The 22,492-nt window shown below is 50.3% G+C and overlaps 1 protein-coding gene across 4 annotated transcripts in view; it reads left to right on the forward strand.

The window, feature by feature from the left end:
* The window catches only part of MAPKAP1 (MAPK associated protein 1), a 115,037-nt gene extending 101,646 nt beyond the window's left edge, over positions 1-13,391 (forward strand). For 3 of the 4 annotated variants that reach the window (XM_067308996.1, XM_067308999.1, XM_067308997.1), the window contains 2 exons: positions 9,510-9,607; positions 11,546-13,391. In XM_067308996.1, coding sequence (XP_067165097.1) covers positions 9,510-9,607; positions 11,546-11,671 — 224 coding nt within the window. In that variant the 3' untranslated portion in view covers positions 11,672-13,391. The remainder of the gene's footprint in view (positions 1-9,509; positions 9,608-11,545) is intronic. The other variant, XR_010886135.1, reaches the window with a different exon arrangement.
* The last annotated feature ends 9,101 nt before the right edge of the window (positions 13,392-22,492 follow it).

Raw genomic sequence — 22,492 nt, forward strand, 5'->3', positions numbered from 1 at the left:
TGTGACATCCCAGAATGATGCATTTTGGGGAACTCTTAACAGCAGATCAGTATCTGTTGAATTTTAAATGGAAAAAAGTTATTTCAGTAGCATAAAGGAAAGAAACTCACTGTATTTCACAAGTTTTGTCTGTGATTTTTATCAGCATAGTGATATATGTTTGTAGCAGAGTTTACATCAAAAATTATTCCTGGATCTTCCTTGAATGAATTATTGCAAAGAAAGAGAGGCTGAGTAAAGATAAGCTGTTGGAGTTTTGCAATATATTTTGTTTCCCTGTTTTTATCTCTTGTAACACAAATATGCTCCATCTAGTCTTTCAAAAGTGTCCTGCAACATGTAACAGTGGTTATACAGTTATAGTGAGTGAAAACACAGTGTATTTTTTATTGAAGTGTCTGCTTTCTGTAGACATTAGCAATTAGGGCTATAATAAAGTTGAGTGCTGCTTTGCTAGACTGCCTTGTTATATTTTTGAAGAGAGGTAAAGGGTTTACAGGAGCATCCAAATATGATCTTTCTTTTTAGGTTAGGCAAGGGTACTTTGTGAAAGGAATTTGGTCACTGTGTAACTGAAGGTTTATGCAAAAATGGTTCTAATGTACATGATAATCAACACAGCTAAATATTTGATAGGCTCTTACTGTATTCTGGGGAGTAAAGAGATTTCAGAGTTTTTACTGGTACTTGTCTGCAGCAGTGTAAAAATAGAAATTGCATATAAATGTAGTGGAGTTCCTAAAGCTTATTTTCTATTGAAGTTCTATCTGAAAAGACAGGTTCAAGCAGTGAAGCTTTAGCGACATTTGTGTGAGTGTTAAAGGACTTGACGACTTCAAGGCTCACATTTTTTGAATATTTACAGATGGACTTGGAGCCATTCTAGTAGAAGCTGAAGCTTCCCTTTATTGTAAGTTAACAGAACTTAGAGTTGCATTTAGTGAAAATGGAAAGTGAAAATGGAATGCTTTGGCATCTAATTTGCCATTAGTATGGGTATTGTAGGCAGAAACGGCTGATGATTTTTGTTTGCCCTTGTAGTAGGCCAGGGTTAACATTTGAATTTTTATTTGTAAATTAAATCAGACTCTTTGAATTTAGACAGAGAGAAGAGGTAATGGCCTTACTACCTAAATCAAATGCCATTAGAACCTGAAAACACTGTATATAAACTGCTTGTTTAAATCAGGTTCAGTCTGATTATCACAAAAGATTCTGAACATTTCGAATCTTGAAAGGAAGCATCCTATCATTGAGAAATAAGATTTAAACCTTAATAAAGTAGTTGTCATTTTTATAGCTGAAAAGAGCTTTGTATCTCAATTAAGTGTACATAATACAAATTCTTAAGGAAGCAACATAATAGGTTTAATACAATTATATCCCTTTGCAATAGTGTAATTTAAAGGAAATCTGATTCTGTTAATGTCTCTTACATTATTTGGACAAGGGAGAAACTTCAGTGTCACTGAGCAGTGCATTTTTTACAAAGTGCACTGTGGACAAAGTGTGCGTTGTGATTGATGCGTTCGCTGCTGTCCCTCCGAAGGGCTGGGGTTACCAGGTTGCCTCGGCATCTGCACCACGGGAGCACTGAGCCGGCACTGATGCTCTGAGAGCGACTGGCAGATTTCAAGGTACCACTTTTAGTGCCACTGAGAATTATCAGTTGGGTAAACTTAGTTTCTAAAATACGGGCTTTTTTTTTTTTCCCTGATTGTGTGTGTTTGATGAGAGCTGCAGAAATCAAGTTTATGTGATAATTTACTTGAAACTGAAGAAATGTTCTCTATCCTTGGGTGTTTGGGGTTTTTTGGTTTTGGTTTTGGTTTTGGTTTTTTTAATAAAGCAGATACATCTCAATTTCTAGGTCAAAATATCCTTAGTATTAAGGTAGTTTAAGCAAAGGTGTTCTATAGGTCACAGAATACATTGGTAACTTCAGTTTATAATTAAATTGCCTGCTTTGCACCCTGCAGCTTAAGATTTCCTTTAAATTCTTATTCCATTGTTGCACTGGGGCTTAACAGAATGTTAACCTGGTAATAGGCACAGGGCCTCCCCATTATATGTCTCGCTATCGAGCGGTTCTGCATGACTAGTTAAAAAAGATGGCAAGAAGATTAATGAAAGCAGCCTAGTACAGAAGGGGGGTAGGTACCTTTGCAAGACTTCTAGTGAGGAGATATTAGAGCTGAACCAGAGCTTGGCTTTTTCTTTATCCTGTGACCTTTGAACCTGCCTTACTGTCGAAAGCTGCCAGCAGAGCCGACGTTTTGATTGATGTTGCTACACGAGTCAGTCTTTCCCATTGAATTCCACATCTGCAGGAAAATAGCTTTTCTAGCAGTATTCATACTGGCTGTAAGTGATAGCCAAAGTGATGGCTGAAATGCTTTTATGTAGTTTTCATTTAAAGCTAAAGGTATTTGATGTTTTAATTCAGTATCAAGTTCCTCCGGATTATGTACATTGGGTAATACTACCTTAATTAATTCATTATTGGATTATGAAAGGACCAAAAGCATAGAGAGTGTTTTAGGAAGGTGTGGATTCTTGCTGCGAAGGTAGCTGAAATAAAGATGTAGCCCGTTGGATCGTAGCCCTGCAGCAGAGCTGGGGGAAACGGGGCACAGTTACCCATGTGCTCTGTGAATGATCAGCTGTTTACACAAAATGTTTTGCGGTGGTTCCTAATATTAATGCTCTCACCATGGATAACACAGTATATGAAATAATAGAAGAAGTACATGCTGGATAGAAGACTAATCCCAGGTCCTGATCAAAGGTTAGGAAACAGATTCATCAGAGAAAATGTTGCAGACTCCGGTTTTGACCAAAAGAAATTTTGAAGTATACAACAGAAAGAAGTGAGTCCAAATGCATGTGGATGTGTTGTTTGCAGAGTGGTTAAATGCCTCAAAGAGAAGGTGCGAAGTCGCAGATGGCGCTTGATTTTGTTGTATTTTTCCATTTTCTACGGTAGGCTAAGCACTGCGCCCAGGTTAGTGACTCCCGGAGCAGCCGTCCTGCGCATGCCCCGTGCCGTAGGGCAGAAACCGGCACTGCTTTTCCTGTAGCACCGGAGAGCTTGGCCGATTCGACCGTGTAGGTTCGGCATTAATTTGTAAGGTTTCGTCCACCAGAGAAAGCGGTTGGCAGCGAACGTGTCTGCCCAGCTGGAAGAGCGGCCAGCTTGGTCAAGGCGTTGCCGTTCGCCTCGGCTGGCGGGGAGGCGAGAGCAGCTCCGGCCCGAGCGCCGCGCGCAACTTAGCCGAAACTTATTAAATACATCTGCGAGTCAATAGCCTTTTCATAAAAGTACTCTGGAGCACAATCAGGAGTGTGCATTGCCTCATCCTTTTAACAAATATGTTTTGTAGCCCTATTAAAAGGGGTCTTCATCTATCCTGTCAAAGCTAGTCTGCTGGGGTTTTTTAGTTTAATTACACTATCCAATTAAAACTCCGTGCTGCATTTTGATGCGCTTCTCCTTGGGCTTGAGTGGAGATGACATTTACAAGGCTCGCCTTCCGAGCAGACAATGCCGTGATTGATGAGGTGCAGGCGCCGGGAAGGAGGCGATTGCCATGTGGAAACACTGCTTAGTGCATTTTGATTTATTTATCATCTCCTTCCAAAACAAGGTTGCTGGGGAAGAGGTTTGGGGCAACCCTGGGTTCCACCTCGATTTTCACCATTCTTGAAAAAATCTTTATTAGTTTTCTGCCTTTGATAATAATTCAATGAAGAAATAAAAGGCTTTGAAACAAGATTCCAGATGTGTGAATAGTTACCGTAATTTGACATTAAACTGGTCGTACGCAGCACTTTCTTAATTGCAACTCTGCTTTCAGGACATCTGGAAACGAGGCCTCCACTAATAGCAATGTTTTATTATAAGCCTATGGTAGCATATAAAGATCTGAGTTGTGGGAAAAGCGTTCTTGAAATACGCTGCTCCCCGGAAGAATGGAACAGGCCAGTAAAACTGCAGCTTTTCTGTAACTCTGCCCGGTGTGTCACCCTTGCATCTGCGTCGTTTGTTCCTGCCTCGACGCTGCCTGTGTCAAAGGGGTGCGTCAGGTTTGCAGCTCCCCGCGTCAGTACGAGTTTCCCGTTGACGTCGGTGGGGTCAGGATTTCATCCGTAGCTTCTGCTGCAGTCACTACTTCTGAGGTACAGATCAGCTCTAAAAATGCACCTGCCTGTCTTGGGAAAATATCCATTACACAAAATGGGCTTAACCCCACGTTTTACACTCAGTGCAATATCCCCAACAGATCTGTATCGCTGATGGGGCTCAGGACTATATCCCTGCTAGATCTAGCTGCTGCTGTGATGCACCTAAAACTCGTAGCATCACCCTAGGCGCGTAAGAGAAGTAAATGTGTCTGTTTTATAAAGAAAGATTTTTGCAACAATGGAAAGGGGACGGGGGCTAATGAACAGATGCACGGATGGGGCTGCCGGAGGCGGGTGTCGGGATCCGGATGCCTCCGTTACCGCGAGTTTTGTGGGCAAGGTGCCCAGGGAAGGGACTGTGCCCCAGCGCTCCTGTCCGTCCTTTTCTCGTGGTTTGGGCCCTTTCGTCCACCAGTCTCAAACAAGAAGAAAATCGATTCTCTAAATGAGTGGTTTTCTGCAAGAAACTTTTCCTCCCGTTATTTATGTGTTTTCTTGTTCATTAGAGGTTTGTGAAGGTTGTTGTTTTGATGCTAATGCAATACTTGCATTTTTGTGGGACCTTCAGGCCCTATTCCAGGGTCACAGCATCCTTTTTTGAAGTATCATATATGGATTCAAAACAGCAGAGTTCCTCCCCTGAGTTTTTAGATTAAATATAACACTGGTTGATGAAGAGATGTTACATCATTTCATTCAGAAAGTTTTAAGTAAATTTACCTTTATTTTATTTTCATGATTCTTAACCTGTTTACTAGTGTATTTTTAACTCTTTACAATCCCTTCAGAGTCTGTGAAAAGAGAATTCAAGATTTAGTCCTGTTGAAGTAACACCTTTTGAAATGGTGAAAAGCCACGGTAATGTCAAATGATGAACATAAGTGTTTTGTTCTTCAGAGAGGTCTTTCTCTAGCTATTCATTGCACTGATATCTCTTAATTGTTGACTTCTGCCTTATGGCCCTGTAATGACAAAGCAATCATCAAGGAATATTGAAAAATTAACATAAATTTGCATTTCCCTGTGTTTGTTTTCTGTTTTGTCCAATTCATGAATATTCTTTTCATCCTTCATCTAATTAGTGATTTAATTCAATGGTACTATTTTAAAGAGTGGCATTGGCAAAAGAGAAAGAGCCTTTTCATACAGTCTGAGTTTGCGGGGAGATGGGGAAAGGAAGAAGAACAAACATTTCTAGTTTTGGCAGATTTAGTAAAAAAGCATTCTCTTTTATTGTGCAAAGTCATATACTCCCATTGTGTTCCAGGCAAGAGTGTATTTTTTTAGACTAGGTCTCTGCTAAAAAGAGTTTGCTACTGTGATTAAAAAGTGCAAATTTGCTTTCACCTGTACAAATTGAAGTATGATGGACTTTAAAAATCTTTTATATTTTTTACCAAGATGGTAGTTTGCAGCAATTTGCAAAAGATTTTCCAATTCTGGGGACTCTAATTCAGCAGGATTTCTCCCCTGCTGCCAGTAAACCCAGTGAAACAGTGGCGTGTCGGGGGGTTGAAGCACAGTATGCAGATTGCTGTTTGCATGAACACGGTCTCACTGAACATTGTAGGAAAGGCAGACAGGAAAAATGTGGGCAGTAGACATGCGTGCGGCTGTGCTGCTGGATTTGGAAAGATTATTTTTTATGCCATAACTAGCCTCTTTCTTCTCTTTTTTGGCAGTAATAAAAATTAGGAGACATGCCAAACAATTGAATTTAAAACATAATGCTGAGGGGTAAATGAGCTGTCCTCTTTTTCTGTGATTTAGCATCTTGCCCTTCCGCCTGAGTCTTTTGTACGCTTTTCTTCAGGTGTAACCCACACAGGGACTCGCTAGCATTCGAAAGTTAGAAAAGATTGATCAAAAACAGAGCTAAGGTCAAAGGGCGCCTGCAATAGATCTCTCTGGCAGTAGAGGATCGAGGGACTTGGGAAGCAGCAGCTGAACAAGAACGAGGTAGGTCTAAGCCAGGGTGCCGTTCTCCTGATGGCGGGTGACGTCGGGCAGCCTGGAGCAGCCAAACCAAGGGGGTAATCGGATAGACAAGTCAGCTGTTTAGATTTGTTGAACTCACATTATAGGTTGCACATACATCATGACAAAAACTTGTTATAACAGATGAGTTTCTAGAATTGCACTTGCTTTCCAAAAATGTTATAGCAGCTAAATATACATATTTTCCAGTTGTATGGCTGATAAATGCTGATTGCAAAATATTAAAATTTCCCCGTGTTCAGTTAACTCTTGACATCAGGTACCAGACACCAGTGCCCTCCTCTTCAGCAGCTCACGTTAAATATACACTTTTCGGTGGCCTCTTTATGAGGCAGTGAAAGACAACACTGATGTCTGCTGGAGTTGAACACTTGCCTTTCAAACAAACTGAAGGACAACAAACCATTAATCATGTAGAAGCGATTGTAACAAAGCCATTCGTACAAGATCTGCTTTTATTCTAATTCTAACATCAGGTATGGTAGAAACCACTTGAGCTACTGTTGTTTGTTACCAAATATTCTTATACGAAAATACAAAAACATTGAAGTTCCTATTGATCTCTGAATTGTCAAGGGTGGTGTTCTATTGGAAAGAGGTACATCACATATTTAAGCACTCTTGGAAATGGAAATCAATCTCACAATTCATAAATTCCATCTGGCTAGAATAGTAGCAGAACAAAGTGCCAGTTATGTTTTCAATGAACTAATATTTCACGCAGTAAATAGTATAATGTGGACATGGGAGCACATAAACATAATACTATAACGGGGCTTTCTAAAGAAAAGTCTTTTTAGCTTCTTTCCAGTAAATCACCGGTCAGAGTGTATAATGCCATTACGTAGCCTGCACCGCAGACCGTGCGCAACTGCGGCACGCACTGCACGTTAGGGCTTTATATCAGAGTTTGGAGGCAGTTTTATTTTGCCGTGTGACTCCTGAGGTTCGTTTCGGGAGCGCAAGTCCGTGTCCGAGCCAGCAGCTCGCCCAAAAGGTGGGAGCCAGAGCAGCTTGCAGAGTGGAGGGGCTGGGAGCCTGTCCGCTGCCGCGGCCGTGCCGGTGGCATCTCAGCGATGCCAGGAGCCTCCCTGGCGGCACCGCGGAGCTGGGCGTATCGGCAGAGACCCGTGAGCTCTGCCTACAGCCGCAGCGTTCGTCAGAACTCGTATTGGCATCTATTGCTCTAATTGGTACTGAAAGAGCTGACTCGTTACAGTCCTGAAACAAGCGCTTGAAATAAAGTAGCTTCTGCTTCCGTCAGCTGTATAAATGCTTTGGCCGGGAAGAAGGAATAAATCACTGGGTTAAAAGATGGGGATACCGAGGAAGGTTTCTTCGTCAGGCACAACGAAGCCCATGATCTCACTTAATTTTCTCACTGCTGTTCCCTTCTGTGATTCTGTGCCTTCCCTCCCCTCGCCATGTATTGCAGGACGGCGGAGCTCTGGAGGAAGCACGCTGTTGGCGTGCTGAGGTTTTGTTCTTTCTGCATCTGACGCGGGTTGTGTTTCTCCTCCCGGCGTGGAAGCAGTGCTGCAGAGCAAGGCGCCGTCCGCCGTTCGGGCGGAGGGTCTGTGCCGGTGCCGCTGACCTCGCTGAGCGGGCTGGTGCGCGTTTTGGGGGGAAGAGGGAGAAAGACCCCAAGGGAGATGGGCCTGGGGTGAGCCCAGAGCCCGTACGCAGCCTGTGGTAGATGGTTTAGACAGACGTGCGCCTCTGGGGCCCTGCCTGCGCGTCTGCTGCGGGCGGCTGACGGTCTGGGCCCTCTCGGAGGAGCGTCCAGAATGGCTGAAATGGGTCTTGATGCCCACGCTCACGAATCACCAAAGAAACATCCAAAAACAGTTAAAAAAAAAAAACTCTTTTGGAATCCGCTGGACCATATTTTCTGCAATTTTTATTTTAATTTTCAGTAATCGGTTTGTGTAGCTGTATTCAGTATTAACATGTTCAAGGGGAAATGTCGGAGCGGATGATTTCCAGCGCTGCGCCGTTTCTGCAGGAGTGGTGCACCGGCCCTTGCGGCACGGCAGAGTCAGCCCTGCGCCGTAGCCAGGCACGGAGGGATTGCCATCCCGGTTAGCTCGCGGCTAAGAGTGCCAGCGTCGTTAGTACCACCGAGGCAGCATGCGTCAAATGATTTTAAAAGTTTTTTTTGTTTTGTTTTGTTTCAACTCTTAGCCAATTTTTCAATATAGAATTTATATTCTGGATTAGGGTGTCATAATGGTGTTTAGTTAACATGCCACAATAAAATACTAAGGTCTCCAATTTTCTGGCTACAGATCTGGAGCATACATCGGTCTCTTTTTGGAAATCTGGAAAAATAGATAATGTAAATAAGACTTCAGATTAGCCTTCAGGAAAGAGGTGAATTTACAGTAATATGGTTGTTACTTTATGGATTATTAACTTTGCCCTTTGAACTGAATAAATTATGTGAAAACTGATGGAAAAGCATAATATGCAGAATATGCTTAATTTTAATTTTGAAACCATGAATGTCCATAGAAGTAGAGGATATTTTGCCTTCCTACATGTTTTGCATATAGACCTTTATGTTAAAGCTGTCCCTCCTGTCCTGCATGCGTTACTTGTAAAGGTCCCTTGCGTCTGTGCCTCTCCAAGGCAGCCACGAAGGTTTCCCTAGCTGTCATCAGATCATGTCCCTTTAATCACTTAAAACCTCCATTTGGGACTGAGCAGCAGTGAAGCCCACCAGCTAGGTACTACACAAATGAGAATAATGGTTATGCTTTAATTTTGATTGTTCTGCTTGTAGCAAGTGAGATTCCTGGGTCTGAATATCTTTTTCATAGTATCAGTGTTGCATCTTTTACATCTTACAATGACATTTTCCCTTGCCTTAAGCACCTGGGTGGGTTTGGGTGTTGTGTTGGGGAGAGGTTTTTGGAGTGATAATTCTGGGGTTAATTGGCCTTTTATTTTAAATATAACGCTTATCTTCTACATGTGATGATTATACAGTGAATAGTTACATAAAGTAGTTCTAATGTGGTAGTTTGACTGAAATATAGTCTTGGGCTGAATGGGAGCTAACTAGCCATTTGATAGATTTTTGCATTTCCTGCAGTGGGGATGTGATGGGAAAATGAACTTCACTGAACAGAGTTCAGCTGCTCCTGTAAGCCACCACTTGCCTTAAATTGAAATGACATGAGAAGCCTGTCAGCGTTTCATTACTTCCTTCTGTTGTGCTGATGGTATGCTAAGATCACCATCTGTGTTTTTCTTCTGTCAGGCACACAGGCGCTGCTGAAACTTTAGAGGAATATTCTGAACGTTTTTTCTTATCTTCACAGGTCATGCAATATTTAAACTTACATATCTAAGCAATCATGACTACAAACACCTTTACTTTGAATCAGATGCTGCTACCGTCAATGAAATTGTACTGAAGGTGAGTATTAAACTTTAACGGGACCCAAAATTCCGGGTGTTGTTGCCACTTGTTCGACACGAAGGTGTTGGAGAGGAGCAGGGAACGTACGCGTGTGCGCTGCCTCAGGAGCACCAAGGTGCTTTTAATTCAAGCGAGTCTGAGATCCGCGGGGGCTGCGGACGCTCCGGCGGCACGGAGGCCAGGCGGCACGGACCGGGCAGCGGCGGTCCGGCCGGCCCGCGGAAACCCGGAGCGGAAACCGCGGGAGCATCCCGAGCAGCCAGCTGTCCCCGGGAGAGGGGCCCGCGGGGGCCGGTGCCTGCCGGCGGCGCAGACGGCCCCTTCCCGATGGATTCCCGGGGCTGCCGGGGGAGCGAGCGGAAGGAGTTGAGCAGGGGAACATTTAAACACAAATTCCATTACGCTTCAGCGTCTCCTGTAGCCCGCGTTAATGTTATACGGAGATATCAGGAGGACTCTGGTGAAATTATCAGCCCGTCTGTGGCACTGAAATAATTTTCATGGCCACAGATGGATGCCGGGTTGGTGACTTCAACAGCGGATCAAGCAGAGGGTCGGCGTCTCGTCAGGGCACCACCTCTCTCCTTTCTTCTTACATATGCGCTTTCCAAATGCATGGCTTCATACAAAACAAAAATACTGTTTTTCACACCCTGATATTTTACAAGAATGCTTTATCAAACCTCTTCCCGGTCTTATAGCTCAATACCTACACAGACTGATTTACTGTCTGAAACACATTATCATAGTACTGTTGGAAGATTAAGCTTAATTTTTTGCAATCTGATATTTTGTAGCAATTCAAAATTTAAAAAATAGTAATTTTTTGCGTGCCATCCCTTATGCTTACTTTTACTTTCCATGTGAAGCTCACAGGATTGCTGAATAACTGACATGATAAAATATTTTGATGAATACTGTAGAAGGTGAATGTATATATTTTTGTACTTAATTCATGAACTGTTAGGCAAAATGTTTTTGCCCCTACTTTTGGCTCAGATAAACTATTATAATCCAGAACACTTGACAAATTTGAAACCCTTCATAAAAGAAGACTAGAGAGATAGATTTGCTATGAATAACACGAATATTCAAGAGAAAAATATTACTGAACGGTACTTTTTTTCTTAATTTTTCAAATTGTTTATATAGAACATTTTCTGGTTTTGTGCATAAGTTACCAGTTTATTTCCAATTCCATCAGCATTAGGAGATGCAGAGAAATCAGACTTTTCAAATTAGGCTTTTTACATGATCAAGTGAGAAAGACTGAGGCTTTATTGACCATGAAAATTCCCTATATTTTTATGCCTTAAGCTGTAATATGCAATGAAAGTGAAACACTCTACAGTGCATAAAATTGTGCAAGTTTTAAGCCACAGAATATTAACCAGCTAATGGTGGACCAAAGGGCATTTTTATCTTTTTGATTCTTGCATTAACCTTCCATTAAAATTATCTATATGATTATCACAAAGCACTGGAGATAATAAATTTAGGGAATAGCAGGCTTGTTAAATATCATTTAAAAATGCTTTCATCAAGTAAAAAGTGCCAAAACACGGGGAAACTCTGAGACGAGCTGAGTATGCAAACATCATAATGAAAGAATTATTTTTATTAAAGCTGATAAAATCCTTTATTGAAGCCCATTACTGTATTAGACCAGCGCGGTGGGTCGCCAGGCCGCGCTGCGCGCCGGGGCCGGAGCGGCAGAGCCGCGGTGCCGGGTGGTGCCGGCCGCCGGGGGCCTCGCAGGGCTCCCACCTCCTCCTCCTCCTCCTCCTCCTCCTCCTCCTCCTCCTCCTCCTCGCTCCCGTGTCCCCTCTCGGCCCCCGGCCCTGGGGACCGGTCCATGGGGTGGAAGCCTGGTGCCCGCCGTGGGCTGTTCCCCGGAAGCACCCGCGACATTAAAGACATTTCCCTGTTTTCCAGGTGAACTACATTCTGGAGTCGCGAGCAAGTACAGCCAGAGCAGAGTATTTTGCTCAGAAACAAAGAAAACTGAGCAGAAGAACAAGCTTTAGCTTCCAGAAGGAGAAGAAATCGGGACAGCAGTAACGGCTAGCCTGGAGGAAACCTGCCTGCCTCACTCGGAGGAGGGGAAGCTCCCGACAGCCGGAGACAGGTGGGAGCGAGAACTACAGCGCTCCTGTTGCCAACAGGCAGGAGCAGCCAGGGAAGAAAATCTGTATTATCCAGTCTCTCACGGTTGGTAGATTATCCCTCTTTGGTGATGGGAAGTCTCCCCTGTGACAAAAATAAAGAGCCATATCAACCGGAAAGAAGACTGTTACGCTTCAGGTTCCTTTGATTAGAAATAAGGGAATGACGTAGACTGGCATCATTTAATTACTATATTATGTACAATCACAAGAAGAGATGTGATTACATATTATTTCACAGCCTGGTTAAAATAAATTATATACATCTGTAATACACCCACGTACACACAGGTATTGCTTGTGACATGATCAAATTTCTAAAAACAAAATGTAGGACAAATGTATCCATTTTTACTATTAATAAACAGATGTAATCTTTCTCGAGGTCCATATGATGCACAGTTCTTTTGGGGGGAGGCTGCAGTCCCAGATGGCTCCACTTCTGTTGCCGAAGTGCAGGAGGCAGCCGGGAGACCCAGTAGCCGTTGCAGAGGTGCTGATTTGTGAAGAAATGTTTAGACAGTCAAGTCTTTTTTGTTCTGCCTTTTTTTTTTTTTTAATACTTTTACTTAACTCTGCTTCTCTGCTTTGCATACGTTGTGTTGGAAGTTACTTGCCTCCAGGCAGCACGATGTTTTGAAAACCAAGGCAGTGTTTCTGCAGTTAAAATGAGTGCATCTTCCCGAGTGTAGGACCTGCAGTGGTTTTCAAAGCGTGAACCAGTGGGTACGTGTCGCTCCTGAGCTAGGTGTCAGGTCTGGCTCTTTGAGACAACTTTCAGCCGAGGACTGAGAAATACCTTCACCTTTTTTTAGTATTAGACCAGTCTTTAAAAATAAAAATGAAAATCTGCTTTGTACTGGGATTTATAACTATTTTGGCCTTGTTCGTCTTTAATACGTCGGGGACGGTGTGAATGGGAGCGGTGGGAACCAGAGCTGCGTTTTGGTTTCGGTTCACCAGAGGTGTCTGTTATCAGTCTCTGAGTGGCTGAAGCTGGAGCTCTCTCAACTCTTGCAGTGGATTTTGTATCAAGAAAATGCCTCCGGTGCTAAGAGGCAATTTAAAAGACCACTGACCCTCCGTGGAAACCCGCAGCACTCCGATTTCTGCAGGTCAGACCGAATAGCTCCTCCACCATCCGCCTCCGCACAGAGACTGACCAGCAGGCAACCTGACCGGTTACAATTTCGTACTTTGCTTTTGTATAAGAAAAATCTTTCTGAGCCTTAACATATAGTCTAGGAATAAACACTAAGGCAAAGAGCTCTATTTGTCAGTTATATGTTACATTTAAGTTCTCAATTTTTAAACTTTTAGCTTGTTCCATTGGAAGAAAGTGAGTGAAGCCTTCCCGGAGATGCTGTCAGTGTGTCCTCTGTCCTCGCCACAGACCGAGAAGGCCTTTCTTTACTGTACAGTCTTCCATGATTATTACTCAGCAAAGGATAAACAAGAGAAACAATATTTTATAGTATATTACATTTTTAAATATTTTATATGCACAATTGCAGCATAGACGCAATGGAGAAAGCACCTTCAAATAATGCAATGTAAATGACTCCTTTAATCAAGTTTGTGAACTATTTAACATTAAAGTTGTTATGTGAATGTTCTTTTTGCCACGTAGTTTCAATTATTTTTAACTGAACTAAAAACTGCTTGCTTTCATACGAGAAACTACATAAGACTTCCACTTGTTTTCATGACTGTAATGCTGTTGCCATGAGCTTATATTTAAGTATTATAAGTAGGTATTCAGCGTGTTCACCTTTTGCTTGCAGTAACGCCTTAAGATTGACATAATAAAAAAACCTCGGCTGTCTCCGCTGTGATAAAGCCCCTGGGCCAGTGCTGCTGTCTGCAGGTGCGTGTGCACGGAGAGACGAGCTGCTCTTCCTGCGCTTCGGCTGCCCGGGTCAAATTCTGCCCTATCTACCGCAGCAGTTTTCTACTTTTGCCTGCTTTTTCCGCACAGCAGCCTCTGTCTGTGCGTGACACCGCCGATGGGAGCAGCAGGCACCGTGTTGCTAGCAGCCCGCGGCCCCCGGCGCAGTCTCTCCCCAGGCGCCTGCCCGTGGGAACGTGTCCCGCCGGCTTTGCTGGGCCAAGGCCCGGCCCCAGTTTATCCTCCAGGTGGTCTCGGGCCAGAGCTGAGCAGTTAAGAAGCGAGCTTACTCTAAAAATCAGGTCCAGTTTAGTGTACGGTCTAGAGGAAATCCTCCTTAAACTCTGGAAACGCCTAGCGTTTTGAGAGATGGTAGCCTCTCCCTCCTAATAACCGTTTCCTCTGTTTTATCCTTGCTGAAGGAGTTAAAGCGGGGCTCACGATCGCAATGTGTGCACACAGCTGAGCACGAATCCAGCACGGGCTGGTCTTTCCCTGGTAGTTGTAGATTTAATTGATTCAGATGGGCATTCAACTGGGTCAGAAAGCAAGCTGTTCGCTCCATGCCTTGTTCCTAGGCTTCGGCAGAGCAGGGTGGCTGCTGTCTCCTGTAACGAGGATAGCTCCTCACTCGAGTGCATCGGTGCGTATTGGCAGCATCAGAGTTTTACTAGATTTTCCCTTATTTCTGGGGCTCAAAGGGAATCTGGCCTATTTGTGCATCTGAGGCTTTGTGACCAGCTGCACGTCACGTAGCAAAACCTGCGCTCGCAAAAACCACCTGCGAGCGGTGAGCAAGCACCTGCGAGCACCTGCGACCTATATATATATATAATATAGGATTATATTATATTGCGCGTAGCGAGCGCAATGCCGGCAACCGGCAGCGCCTTGCTGCAGCAGCCCCCGTGCGGGCAGGAGCCTCCGGGGACCCGCGCCGGCGCTGCTCCTGCTGCCTGGCTTTGCCTTAAAACCGCTGCTCCCCGCAGAGCGGCACCGAGGCGCCTCCGCGGGCGTCCGGCGGCATCTCGGGCCCCGGCGCCCCTTTTGGGGAGGCTCCCGGGGTCATTTCTGTTGTGCTCCTGAAGGGGCTGGAACGTCGTCCAAGAGGTTTGCAAAAGAATAAAGTGACTAACGAGCGCGCGGTCCCTGCTGTATTCCTGATCTTACTGCGGCAACATCTGGGATGTGGTGCTGATACAGTATCCCGTGGGCTGAATAATACGGCCAGTGATTACTTAAAGCGATGTATAATACATGTGCAGAAGCGGCTTTATACAGCCATCATGCCAAAAGACTCTTCATTTAACACAGATAATTAAGCCTCTGTTTTAAACTGGATTGATAGGTTTTATATTTACTTTCAAACAAGAGAAAAATTGAATGATCCTCAGCCGCGCTTCCAGCTCATTCTCGGAGCCCGAAACTCCCACCAAGGCAGCGCTGATTTCTTCCGAGCGGAAGCGAATGCCACCGCTCCCCGTGCGGGGTTTTCTCCTTGCCCCAGCCCGGCTTTCCCTGCGGCGGATGCCGGGGCTGGGCGCTGCCGTCAGCGGCTCAGGAGCTGCGCGTTCCTGCCGCTCGGGATTCACCCACGGGGAGCTTGGCGCCTCCGTGGGTTTATCGGCGGGAGCCTGGGTGCAGCCCTGAGATTAATGGGGGGGGGGCGTTATTTATGGAGACACGTTTGTAATGGGCGCATGAATTTCATGGGAACGTGCTGCTGCGGTGGCGCGAGGCGCGAGGCGCCCGCCGCGGCTGCTGCGGCTGCTAAAATTAATGCCCCCTAAATCACAGCCTCTGCGGGTGCAGGGCCCGGCGGGGCAGCACCGTCCCCGCGGACCGGCCCGTCGCAGCCGCCCCTGCGCCCGGGGTTGAGCCCGGCGTGTCGTAGTCCGCCCGCACACCTCTGCTTAAATGCAAAAAGAAAAGACCTCAACGGGGTGTTGTTGGCTCTAAAAACCCTAAGCATGATTTGTGAACTCTCACAGCCTTGGTAATCTCATCAGAGTAATGGGATTATATTTCAAATCACCATGGCCTGTTCATTACACATTTAAACTCCTTTGACAGAGGAAAAGTTAAATAAAATGTGTGCGTCAGCCCTGGTTGACTTTCCCAGTTCTCTTTCTTGATTAGACAAACAGATGCTGAGCTCCAAAATGAAAAAATAATGTGCTCATTTATTCATTTTTCTGACAAGTCACAATAGGTTTTTAGCTACAAATGAGCCCCCTCCGCAGGGTGGGCGGCGCAGGGGGTCAGCGCGCCGCGCCGGATCCCGCTCGGAGCCCACGCTGCTGCCGCCGCCAGCACTGCCGGGGAAGGGGCCGGGGGGCCCCGCTGCCGCCGCCGCCGCCACCGCAGGGGCCTCGCCGCGGGGCCGCAGGGAGCGCCGGAGCCCCAAAGCGGCTGCCGGGTGGCTCCGAGCGGCTCCGCGCCACTCCAAGCATCCAGGGGCAGGTGGGGGGTGAGGCTGGGTCTGGCCGGGGGCGCCGGGGTTTAGCAGCTGGTTGATGCCGCGATGCTGATGTCCTCCACATTGCCGACATCCTCCGCGATGCCGATGTCCTCTGAGATGCCAACATGCCTCTTTCCCAGTTCCATTAGCAAATCCACACCGGATGGCGGGGCCAGGCCGCTCCCTGCTCAGGAGGGGGGATGTTGGGGTGCCATCAGGGAGCCGAAACACCAGATAATTAGAAATTTGCCAGCAAACACCATTGCTGCCAGGAGCACGCAATCGCGCGCAGTAACGAAGCGGTTATTAATGAGCACCCGCGAGGCTGTCATTAATTCCAGCTTTTCGGGGTCACGGACTGAGGCAAGTCAAAGCTGGCGCCGAGCCGGGGCGCGGAGGTTTGCAGACCCGCGGGGCTGCACCAGCCAGGCTCCCCTGGCAGAGCCGGGCAGAGCCGGAGGGCTCCGAGCGGCTCCCAGCTGCAGCGGCGGCTCCAGCCCCGCTCCGTGGCCTCGTGCCGGCGCTGGCGAGTGGCGCTCCACGGTGCAGCACCGCTGGCAGAGCATGTCCATGCCCGAGCCCGTGTCCACGTCTATGTCATGTCCGTGCCTGTGCCGGTGCCTGCATCCATGCTCGTGCCTGTGTCCTTGTCCCTGTCCGTGTCCATGCCCATGTCGTGTGCGTGTCTCTGTGCATGTCCATGTCTGTGCCCACATCCATGCCTGTGTCCATGCCCATGTCCGTGCCTGTGTCCGTGCCGCCCATGGTTCAGGCAGCGATGGGCGCAGGAGCAGGAAGGGCCAGCGGCAGCGGCAGGTAGCTAACGCAGGCACCGCACGTGGGTGCCGCGTGGCTCCGAGCACGGGAAACGCCATTAGCGCGGGCCGGGCCTCGCTCCGACCGTGCCGTGGAGCTGTGGCAGCTGCTCCAGCACCGTCTCCTTGGCGGCCCGCGCCAATACCGCAAACCTTCATCTGACCTCATGGTATCAAAGATTACTTATAATGAGTTAAATATGTTTTTAGCAGCTCCTTTCCACGCCGACTGCCACTGTGACTTAATTAGGGAGCCGGCACTGCAGAGATGGGAATAAATGCAGCTACAGAAACATATCTCCGTATAAATGAAAAAAGCAGCCACCACAGGTCAAACCACACGTTCAATCTCTTGCCCTGGTCCGTTCACTTGTAAATAGCTCTGCCTTGCTGGTTTCTAAGTGCAAGGCTAATGTTGGAGTGCTTGAATTAATCGTGACGCACACCTTTCATTATTGCTATTAAATTAGGTGTTGGGCGCTGATGGATTCACTTGTTGCTGGACTAAAAGCCTCGGCGACGTGGGTGTGCGCATCCATTTGGTTTTACAGCAGATTCAGGGCTTAATGTCAAGCCAGCCAGACCCGGGCGAGTTTCAGGCTCTAATTAGGGAGCCGGACGCCTCCCGCCGGCGTTCCCGACCCCGGGGCTGCGAGGAGCCTTTGCACCGCTTATCCTGCGGCCACCATTTGCGCCCCGGGCCAAGGCCGCCGGTGGGCACCAGGGTCCACGCTGGACGGCGGCACCCGGCGGCGATTCCCGCGGCTCCGATGGGTCTGGCACGGCCAGAGCGTCTGCCGGGCTCTTCGTGCAGCCCCTGGCACAGCGTGGTGCAGCACCACACGGCTCCCGGCAGCAGGGAAGACGAGGCGCCGGCGGCCGGACAAGCTGCTGCTCTCTCCCGCTCCCGGCAACCCAACCAGGACGGCGAGACCCAAGCGCAGCGGTGCCAGCAGCCCCACCGCTCGCTCCCGGCTTGGCAGCCCTGTCCGGGGAGCAGCTAAGCAGAGACACGGCCGCGGCCGGAGCAGCTCACTTCATGCTCGGTCCAGTTTGGAGCAGGGCATCGGGCTGGCGCACACATGCCCGGGCAGCTCCACGCGGTGCCACGGCCACGGGGATGGAGACGGGGAAGGGGACGGGGATGGGAATGGGGACGGGGATGGGAATGGGGACGGGGATGGGGACGGGGCGGCGAGCGCGGCTTTGTTCGGCGCTGCCGTCGTTCCCACTCCTCGCATGCCATCTTGAGGCCGCCGACTGCAGCCTGCGGGAACTGCCGGCTGCTCTGCTCCCAGAGACCCCTCGGCACCGGAGCTGTGCCGGAGCCATGCCGGAGCCATGCCAGAGCCGTGCCGGAGCCATGCCAGAGCCATGTCAGAGCCATGCCAGAGCTGTGCCAGAGCACCCGCAGCTCCTGTTGTGCATCATCCCAGGGTGACGGGACACACTGCTGCCGTGTCTCAGCCGCTGGGAAAAGCATCCCGAAAAGGTGCAAATCCCCGGTTTTGGCCCAGGCTCCTCGCGGCACTCGCCAGGCATCACTTTGTGCCCTGCGAGACGTGAGCGCCGCCGGGTTCCCGTGACGGCTCCCTGCGCCTTCCAGCCTGCGAGGGGAGACGCCGGCACCCAGCCCGGCCACGCGGCAGCAATGCGGAAGCAGCACCGGCTCCTTCCTGCATGGTGAAATTTCTCTCTTATAAAGCATAAGCCCCTGGGTTGCCGAAAGTGAAAAATTTTTAATGCCATGTTTCCGTGTGAGCTGCATTTCTGAATTCAGTATCCCTTTAGCAGGCGTTAAAGTTTCAGCGTCCTCAGGACGCGGCTGTTCCAGGGGAGGAGGCGGCACGTGCCAGGCAAAGCCGGGCAGCAGGAGCCGGGGCGTGAGGGCGAGTGGACACCTACCCCATGGCTGTGTTTCCCGTTGGAAGCGCGAGGATGCCCGGCACTGTGCCGGAGCCGGGAATGATCCCGTGCCAGGGCCACAGGCCCTGTGGGTGCCCCGGCGGGCGCCAATCCTGGCCTGCTCCTCCGGCAACCGCATGCCTACGGCACAGTGGTGCCGGGCGCTTGGCAGACGCCTTCACACAGGCAATGAAACCTTAAGGAAAATTCCTCCCTGAGGTAATGAGGGGCAAACGCAGCCCTGAGCCGGGAGCAGGCTCGTGGATGGGGATCGCCCCGGCGAGGGATTTCTCCCCCGGCTCCTCCGGGTCCGTCACCCCCGGCACCATCTCCCTTGGTGCCTGTCGCGCCGTCGAGGATCCCCCCCGCTGCAGCATCACCCCGGCGCAGCCCTGGAGGGGGAATCCAGGGACCCAGCGCTGCCGCACGCCTGCAGTGTCCCCGGCAGAGGCCAGCGCATCCCTGCGGGACGCTGCTCTCGGCTGACGAACACGAACCCGGCGGCCCCCGCGCAGGCACTGGCAACGCGTGAGCCAGGCACGCGCCTTGCTTGCCAAGGGTGTGTGCTTGTAACGGGCTTTTTTTCTTTTGGTCTTTTCCCAAATAATTTTCTGCCTTTCCATTGCTCCGGGCGACAAAATGGTGCACGAGGCCTCAGGAGGCGGGGAGGGGGGCTCCGGGGGCTCCGCATCCCGGCACGGCCCACATCCCGTGCCCAAACTCCCCGTCCGCACCCTCCTCCGGCGTTCCAGTGATAACAAATTACTGATCAGCAGCCACCGCCTCCTCGCTAATCAATTATAAACCGCGGTCCTGGTCAGCCCACACGGACCCCGCCGGCGCTGGCAAGCATGAACCGCACTACAACATCTGTAACACGGGACGTGCAGCCCGGTGAGACGAGCTGCTCAGCTGCCCCAGCCGCTGCAGGAGGCTGCAGGGCGCCGAGGGACCAAGACGAGGTGCCGTGCGCCCTCCCGCGCGGCAGCTCCGCCGCCCCTTAATGCAGATTTCCAGGGCTGAGCAGGTGCCGGAGGGGAGCACCGTGGCCCCGCGCCTGGGCAGGACACAGGCTGCACCTGCGTCTGGTGCAGGATGCACATTGCACCCATGTCTGGGGCAGGACGTGCGTTGCACCCGCACCTGGTGCAGGACACGGGTTGCACCCGTGGTGGCAGCAGGATGCAGCCTGGGATGCACCAGGCCGGCTGCGGCGCCTTTGCCCGCCGGCCAGCGCGGCTCCCTTGCAAGGGCCCTGCAGGAGCCGGGCGCTCCGAACCCTGCGGGAAACCCGCCACGGCCAAGGGCTGAGCCGCAGCCCCGACCCAACAGCAGCCGAAGCGCTGGGCGCGTGGCGGCTGGGATGCACGGCCGCGGCTCATCCCCGTGGTGGCCCCGTCCTTCCCCAGCGCGGCCGGACAGCCGGTGGCAGCACGGGGCGGCCGGCGCTGTCATCGCGCGTTTGGCAGCCTGCACCCGCTGGGGCTCGCGGGAGGCTGCGCTGGTCATTTGCAGGTCGGAGGCGGCTTCCAGCGCAGGAAGGAATTTCCCATTTCCCCGCAAAAAGACATTAACCACAACGCGGCCTGCGCTTTGCTCCCATGTCCCCAGAGCCAGCACGAGGCCGGGAACGGTCCCTCGCCCCGGCCCGGCCCACGCGACACCCTCAGCTCTGCACGAAAACGCGCAAGGCCTACTTACTTAGCGCAGGGAGCTAAAATGGGCAAAAAAGTCCCCTGGCACAGAAAAACGTGCCCGGCAGCACTGGAGGTGATCACGGAGTTACTGAAACTGTTCAGCGCCTGCCGGTGTTTGAAGGGCAAGAATAATCCCGTTAGTCCAACATCGGTCCCAGGGAAAATAGTGTAAAAGACCTGAAAATGGAGGCAATTGGTAAAGAATAGGAACATAATTAGCGCCAGTTAGCACGGTTTTATGGAAAGTAGGTCTTGTCAAAAAATTTGGTTTCGTTCTTTTAATTTAAAAGTTTAACTAATAAAAGTAACTGAGTAGCTGCGGTATGCTTAGGCTTCCGTTAGGCATTTGATTTAATAGTACATGACGTTTTGATTAAAAAATTAGCTCTATATAATATCAATACAGCTCACATTAAAAGGATTAAGAATTGGCTGACTGACAGGTCTCAAAAAGCAGTTGTCAATGGGGAATCATCACCGAACGGTGATATTCAACACTTCCATCCACGATCTGGAAGTAAATACAAAATCGCTGCTGTCAGGATTGGGGATGAGGCGGCCGAGCGGCAAGGTGCGGAGCAGCGGAGCGATGCCCTTCGCCGCCGGGACGCTCCTGGTGAGGAGCGCGCCAGCCTGGAGCGGCGCCCGATCGGCCTGCCGGGGCTGGGGAGCCGCAGGAACGGGGCCGGAGCCAGCACATGCACCTGCTGCTCCCCGGCTCGGCGGTTGCTGCGGAGGCCATTCCTGCACCACCCCTCCACCATCCCTCTGCCATCCCTCCGCCATCCCTCCGCCACCCCTCTACCATCCCTCCAACACCCCTCTGCCATCCCTCCGCCACCCCTCTGCCATCCCTCCATCATCCCTGCACCATCCCTCCGCCACTCCTCCACCACCCCTCCGCCACTCCTCCATCATCCCTCCATCATCCCTGCACCATCCCTCCGCCACTCCTCCACCACCCCTCCGCCACTCCTCCATCATCCCTCCATCATCCCTTCACCATCCCTCCGCCAGCGCAGATTTTCATCCAAAGGCAAATCCTCACCAGCACGGTGAGCGCGCCCAAGCCGCATTAATTCCCAGTTGTGAACGCTTTCAGTTAGCGAGGGGGGCGCAAGGCCGGCGAGATGAGTTCATCAGCAGCGCGGCCTCGCCGCTCGACCGCAGCGGCCGGCACAACGCCAAGGAGCCGCGCGGGGGCTCCGGCTGCTGCCGGCCCGGAGCAGCGGTGGCAGCGGGGCAGAGCCGGCGGGACACTGCCCGATCCACCTGGGCGAGCTCCCGGCTCCAAGCGCCTGCGGCAGCCCCGGAGGGCACCGCGCCGCTGCGAGGCTCTGCCAGCCCGATAAAAGATTATCAGCTAAATAAAACAAGAAGTGAGCGATGCCACTGTGCCCTGCTGGATGGAGACTGCGTGAGCAAAGTGGTTTTCTCCGGGAGATTTATCTCCTCTGCTGGCTGCAGCGGAAAGAAAGAGCCTTTCGCGCCGAGGCCGCTGCTCCCTTCTGGAGCCAGCGCCGGGCTTTTATCGTGTTTTTGAGGGAATCGGAATGCTAAAGGAAATGCAAACAGATATTCAGCCGGTAGGACAGTCGCTTAACCCCGCGCAGAGCAGGCGGAGGTTTGCACGCAGGCGGTGCGCACGCGTGGGGCGCGAGCCCGCTCCGCTCAGCTCCGCTCGGCCCCGAAACCCGGCGGCGGCCGCGGGAGAGCCCCGGGCGCAGCGGGCGGGACGCGGGCCGGAGCCGCAGGATCGCCTCTCTCGGAGGCGCCCGGTGGCCGCCCGGCAGCTGCGGGAGCCGCGCGACGCTCGGGGAGCCGGGGGGGGGGCCGCTAGTGCCGGCGAGGAGACGTGTTTACCTGGCGTTTGCAGGGAGAGTTACGGCGCTGGCCGTGATTGATGCACTCGGAGACTCGACTGCTCGGGCTAAAGCAGAACCAGCTGTTA

The sequence above is a fragment of the Apteryx mantelli genome, chromosome 21, assembly GCF_036417845.1.
Source record: "Apteryx mantelli isolate bAptMan1 chromosome 21, bAptMan1.hap1, whole genome shotgun sequence".
Classification (NCBI taxonomy): domain Eukaryota; kingdom Metazoa; phylum Chordata; class Aves; order Apterygiformes; family Apterygidae; genus Apteryx; species Apteryx mantelli.